Below are 6,675 nucleotides of genomic sequence, written 5' to 3' on the forward strand. Positions count from 1 at the left end.
CCTAAAATGTCTTTCTGCATCATCCAGCGCAGAGTATGTAAGTTATCCTGGGACAGAGGCTCCAATACTGAAACATTATTTTATACATCACTTAGATTTATTTCAACTATAAACAAGATCAATCACTTATACTTACTTGTTAGTTTTAGTTAACACCATGATGCTAAAACCAACAAGTACAAATTAGAGCTGTGCAATATCTAAAGATCAACAATAAAATGATTTTAACCCATTGGCGCCGAATTACGGGCGTTACTCGAAAGGCCGCTGCAGACCCAGTGGCTGACCGTTACACAGCACCACTAGTTATTTATTTTTCCCCCCTTTTTGTTTCTTCTTACTTTTATGATGTTTATAAAAGAATATGTTTCTTGTTTTGTATATTATACTCATTTATTTTTGTGAATAACAAACAAGTGTGTTGCCATGGAAATGAGATATCACCCAAAATCAGCTGTCGTAAGGTACCTGTAGTGTCATTTGGTGTCTGGATTAATCTAGGAATTTGTAAATCAAGTTTACTTAAAAAAAATTGTTTTAAAAGTTTTTATTTTTATAATCTTTATAATTTTTTATTTGAGACAGTTCTTATAATCCAATTTACTACTTTTTTTTAGACAATGTTACTGTGTACGAAATGGAGAAAGAATTATTATTTTACTACCTAAGGCTTTCTTTCTATAACAATTAAGGGTAAAAGTCTAAAAATTCTGTAAAATTAATTGCCGTCAGGGTGCTGCAGGCAGCGCATTAATTCTTTCTCCAATGGCTTAAAGATGGTATCAGGGAGTAGGTAAATATTTGGTTAGTAACTGAAAATCGTTCTTAAATAAAATAGTGTAAAAATATTTTGAGAACGTTAAAAAATCCCATAGAAATATGAGAAAATTTAAACATGTAACATTTCCGGGGAATGTCATCCCATCTCCTCTAAATCAGTAGGCCTATGACTGAATGATAACAAATGATACTCACAATACTTTCTTGGTACATATTCTGCATGCTTGGCTGGATTAACCGTCTTTGAAACGTCTCCAATAGAAACAATCTTCTCACCTAAAAAAATTAATGATTACTGTAATCAATAATAAAAATTGTAGACAAGATTATTATGTATTGAATATATAGGTAGTGTAAACTAACTATATACGTATTTACCATAGTCAATGTATGTTCAAAATATGAATTATAAGACTTTTTATTCTATAATTGTTCTAACTTCACTAAAAAGTTCAAATCAAACAACATAGGCTAATATGCTGCATATATTTAGGGGTTTTAACCGTTTTGGTTGTTTAATTGTTGTGTGCTAAGACCCAATTAGGTTGTGATTTTTTTGAGTGGAGGTAATTGAGGGCTAGTATTTAGTAAAAAGTATTCAAAATTAGGTTTAAATACTAGCATGACCTAAAAATTACCTTACGACAAACCCCTTAGGCCTACTTAGCTCTTCTCTAACACACGTTCGAAACCTTTACAGGTGCCACCAGTGAGGTACTAAAGGGATTTTGGTACTTTCCTGTTAAGGGAAACATTAACTATTATGGATGATTGCTTTTCGATGTATTGATATTTTGGTTTTCCTTTACAATCCATATTCCATCTGTTTTAATATCTTCAAACGCATTTAAATTACAGACAGACAGACAAAACAGACGTATAGCAAAATATATTTCTAAGTTAAACTAGGTTCAATAACCGAGTTATTGAGTTATAGCTGGTATTAGAGAATAGGATTAAGAACTAATCCTGTTTAGGCCATAAAAAAATAATTGTAAATTGGTTTGTTTGGACCGTTGGAAGCAAAATAAAATAAAATAGGCAAAAATAATAGCCTATATTGGAAGAAATTAAACTATTCTAAAACTAACCTAACATAACTAACCAAACTTGCTGTAGACTAAGTTTCCGTTTCATAGTTCCGTTTGATAACAGAAAGGGCATATATGGGGAACAGGCTATCAAACGGAATTTTGAAATGTTACAGCAAGTTTGGTTAGTTAGGTTAGTTTAGAACAGTTTCATTTCAATAGAATTTTTTTCTTATTGTTTGTTGACACTAAACACTATTTATTTATTTTTTGTAGTTGTCAGCTGATATAAGTTTCAATTTGTTAATATCAATATATCGAATAAAAAATAAAATATTGGTGCCTATATCGAAAGAAATCATAGGCCTAGTTAAAAATTAATGAAATGAAATGAAATGTCTTTATTGCTTTTAACGTCATATAACATGCATTGCAATCGTCAAAATACTTAGATTATAAAATAAGTAGCATATCATACAGTGCAAACCATGCAAAAAACTCAAACTTAAGTTAGAAAGAACAAAAACCATGCTTTCTACTCTACAATAAAACAATCCTGTTGAGGCAAACAAACCAATCTACTTACAGTAATGTTCCCTTTAAGAGGAAAGTACCGTACCGGTATTTCTTGCATTTAGTTTAATGACAAATTCTTCTCTAATCCCACCCTTTTAAATATTACTTACTGTGTTCGTGATATAAGAAACTCCCTTGTAAAAGCTACTTAAAGGGAAAATTCAGACAATACTGTAAACTAAAACTTAACAGGAGCACCCGCAGAAACTTTCTTCCATCGCCCAGGGGTCTGAGGACAACTTCTTCACCTTTATAAGTTAATGTAGGCCTAAAACGCTTTAAAATATGCGTTAGATGTCTAAAAGCTGGAAATATATTTTAGAATTTATCAATTATTAATTATTTAAGATGAGGACGGCACTATGTGCATTTTAACCCAAATGTGAGTGGCGCGATCTTGTAGTCTTGTTAGTGACTAAGGTTGATATTTTTCTTAGTCACAGCTGTTAATTAATAGCCCATACAGCCAATGGCAACTAAGGGACCTACAGTTTATAGTGGAATCCAAACCAAATTTTTCCTTGTGATAAACGAATTGGTCCAATTATCAGGATAGTACTGCAGATAGTCGTATTACTTACTAATACTTACTTACTTACTTACTGCTGTGGCCACTGGTACCCTAGATGGTACTTGGCCTCCCCAACACACTGCCTCCATAGGTCTCTGCTTCTTGCATCTTCCTTCCTTCTCCCTAGCTTCCTCAGGTCTTTCTCCACTTGGTCGAACCATCTAAGTTTCGGTCTTCCAAGGGGTCTTCTACCTTCTGGGTTATTCGTCAAGATGTTCTTTGATAGGGAGTTGTCATCTCTTCTCAGAATATGCCCTGCCCATCTCAGTCTTCTGCTCCGTACCTCAGCGACAATATCTGGATCCTTAAATCCGCTGGATCCGCCTGTGTAGTAAATGAGGTATTTTGGAGATTAAATCAATCATCTACTAGTGTATCAAAAAAGTAGTCATTGAAGTCGTCAGGTGATTATGGAGATGGCATTACATCACATGAGTGGATGATTTGTATTGTAACTTATCAAGCGGCTTTACAGGAGCTAGGAGCATTGTGCTGAAATTTTTTTTATCTAATGTTAATGGGTTGTAACACCGATTTGTAAAAAACACTAGGCCGAAAAACTTTTTTGTGCTAGGTTTAATCTATTTTGTATTTCTAGCTCTTCATCATTATTGCTAGTGAGGATGGCTCCCAAATACTTGAAATTTGTTACTATCTTAAATTTATACTGTTCAATTTCAATGTAGTTGTTATTTTGGTATCTTGGTTGGTCATCATCTTGTTTTCTTAGTCCCCAATTATCTTAGTTCCCAATTATGTCTCGATCTCCATTGTCCATCCTCAAAAATCGGTCCGTACACTTTCCTCAAAATCTTGTTCTCAAATACAATAGCTTTCCTTTCTGATTTCTTGCTTAAGATCCAATTTTCTGAACCATACAGGAGAACTGGTCTGATGATTGTCTTATAAATCCTGAGTTTGGTGGTGTGGGATATTATTTTTGAAGTTAGTATCTTGTGACAGGCCGAAAAACTTTTTTGTGCTAGGTCTATTTTGTATTTCTAGCTCTTCATCATTATCGCTAGTGAGGATGACTCCCAAATACTTGAAATTTGTTACTATCTTAAATTTATACTGTTCAATTTCAATGTAGTTGTTATTTTGGTATCTTGGTTGGTCATCATCTTGTTTTCTTCCACATGTCATAAACTTGGTTTTCTCTTCATTTATGTATAGCCCCATTTTTCTTGTATGTTCAATAAGCATTTTTGTTACATCTTTCATTTCTTTCTATATTATGTGTAATTAATACTATGTCATCTGCAAAAGCTAGCAAGTTTATGTTTGTTCCTATCTTAATCCCTACTTCTGTCTTTCTTATCTCCTGAAGGGCTGTTTCTATGGCTAAATTGAACAGCAATGGAGATACCCCGTCTCCCTGCCTCACACCCGTGTTCACCTCAAAGTCTTCCGATACGTCTCCATTTACTCTAACATTACTTACTAATGCGGACGTTAATACACACCAGGGAGAATCGCATCCACAGTGCCTATAAATATCCACAATTTGTGACCTAAATACTAGAAGCTTGATCACAGGATGACGGCACTGTCCCAGTCGAATGTTCAAATATGCATGCTATGCGCATAAATGCATTAAAACCTTACAGAGCATATTGGTTTTAAAAAAAGGTTTTTCTTAGGGCGTCCATGGCCCATCCGCTCCACTGCCCCCCCCCCCCACCAATATATGCCCATGTAAATTAAAAGCATTGTAACAATATCTCTATAAGATATTACCTTACCTTTAGTTGAGGTCGAGTACTGACGTTTCAGGTCTCCAGCACATGTATGTCTAACACTAGTACTAAGTATTTTATTTAAAACTGACAGTCTCCTTGTAGCAATATTACGGCTTATCATGTTTATTTTTGCAGTATCATAAATTTTAGTGGTTAGGTGTAATAATTGAACTAAGATACTAAGCTTTAATAATATGATTTACAAATTAACACTTTAATCTAATAAAGTTGTCATACATTGAATAGCCTATGTGTTTTAAACAAGGATTTGTTTAAATAAGACACAAAATCTAACGAACCGTTGTTTACCGTAACACCGCCCACCAGCGCGCCTTCCCCCACCACTGCGCCTCCTTGCCAAACGCGTCTGCTGTCTGCTAGTCTGCTGTAAGCTGGTGTCGGTGTCGTCTGCACGGCGTGTTGTTTTGTTTTCATAGTGTCTCGTCTTTGTTAGTTTGTTGGTAAAAATGTTTATTTGTAATCATTGCGATAATTAGTATGCGATAATTATTGCGAAACTGTTTAGTATTGATTCTTTGCAGTAAACATTTATCTGATGACACGACGATGAAGTTTAAGTTAGATAAGACTTGGAGCAATTGTCAAGCTCCTTAAAGATGACGCTGTGCTCACCGATTATGTACAGCAATTCAGAAAAAAAAACGCCGCCGTGGACAACTTTTCTATGGATAGCCTGATATTGTTGAGGTAAGATCTTTTACATCTTAAATACATATTAAGTTAAGGTTTTATCATAATAACATAATGATCATAATAAACCTAACCTAACTCTGCAAAGCGCTGTACAGTGATATTTCAGGGGGTTACAGAAAAAATAAGGCCTAGGTTGTTTGACAGTGACTGACTGACCATTTGAAATGTAATCGTTGCCAGTGGTCGTGCCCCCGTTTGGTATTACTCCACCAGAGAAGCAGTCCATCTTTAACCCTCGGAGTGTTAAGCGTCGCGTAATCGACGCACAACACACCCGCCGTGGTGTTATGCGTCGCTTCGCTTTTGCGACATACAAACATCGTTTACGGCAAAGGCTCTGGCACCGACTGAATCAGATTGAACTGGATCGAGATTGGTATCGTTGTATTCAGCAGATTCTAAGCTTTCTCCTGATGTCTGTTACTAGACGCTTTTCATTTTAATTCCGAATATATTGTAGCAGACAGATGACGTGCGTATTTGTAAACAACTTGGTTAACCTCGCACCGATGACTGATGTGTTTTATTACGTTTATCATTGTTTTAGTGTTAAAAATAAAATGTTGTGAGATGCGTGGTGCATTATGAGAAGATTTAAGTGATTTTGAAGGGCTGGTTGATGATGTAGTGATATTGATGTAAATCATCCGCCAGATTCCTAGCTATGGTTAGGCTAGCTAACGCTAAATGTACGAAATCTGTTTTTCACCCATAACTTATTTATTTGCAAACCTACTTCCTTATATTACTATATTTTTGGAATCCTCGTAAAATTTTGAACAAAGTGGCTATTTAAAAAATTTGTAGACCTATGAATTATAAACATTTATCAAGCGCAAACATAAAATTGTTTTATTTATTTTATAAATTTGAAAAATAATAACCCCGCAAAAGTGTTAGAAAATTTTTTTTGTCATGTTTTAGGCTATATATAACATTGAAGCCCATAATTTTCCAAACAATATGATATATAAAAAAGTATACTTTAGAGTGTTTTTCAGTTACATTTACATAAGGTACATTTTAATAAAGTCCTGCGATTGCGCAATAAATGGGCGGACATTAATACCATTACTATGGACACTTGGAGGGTTAAAATACCTTAAAATGAAAGTCTTCTGTGCCTTAGAAAAATGTTAAGGTTGTTTTCATGTATTATAAGATCGTACGAATAGGCCCACTTAATTTGAGGAAAAAATAAGCTGGCATCGCAAAATTTCACAGACACAGAAATTGGTGCTTATCAGCTAACTTATAACTT

The 6,675-nt window shown here is 34.5% G+C and overlaps 1 protein-coding gene across 1 annotated transcript in view; it reads right to left on the reverse strand.

Annotated features, from left to right (window-relative positions):
• The window catches only part of LOC129002196 (von Willebrand factor A domain-containing protein 8), an 87,186-nt gene extending 82,281 nt beyond the window's left edge, over positions 1 to 4,905 (reverse strand). Inside the window, exons 1-3 of the mRNA XM_054429833.1 lie at positions 4,704 to 4,905; positions 976 to 1,056; positions 2 to 67 (exon numbers count right to left, since the gene is read on the reverse strand). Of these exons, the coding sequence (XP_054285808.1) occupies positions 2 to 67; positions 976 to 1,056; positions 4,704 to 4,821 (265 nt within the window). The 5' untranslated portion in view covers positions 4,822 to 4,905. The remainder of the gene's footprint in view (position 1; positions 68 to 975; positions 1,057 to 4,703) is intronic.
• Between the last annotated feature and the right edge of the window lie 1,770 nt (positions 4,906 to 6,675).

This window comes from Macrosteles quadrilineatus, unplaced genomic scaffold (assembly GCF_028750875.1).
Source record: "Macrosteles quadrilineatus isolate MER2022 unplaced genomic scaffold, UCM_ALF_1.0 Scaffold_9__3_contigs__length_116548681, whole genome shotgun sequence".
Classification (NCBI taxonomy): domain Eukaryota; kingdom Metazoa; phylum Arthropoda; class Insecta; order Hemiptera; family Cicadellidae; genus Macrosteles; species Macrosteles quadrilineatus.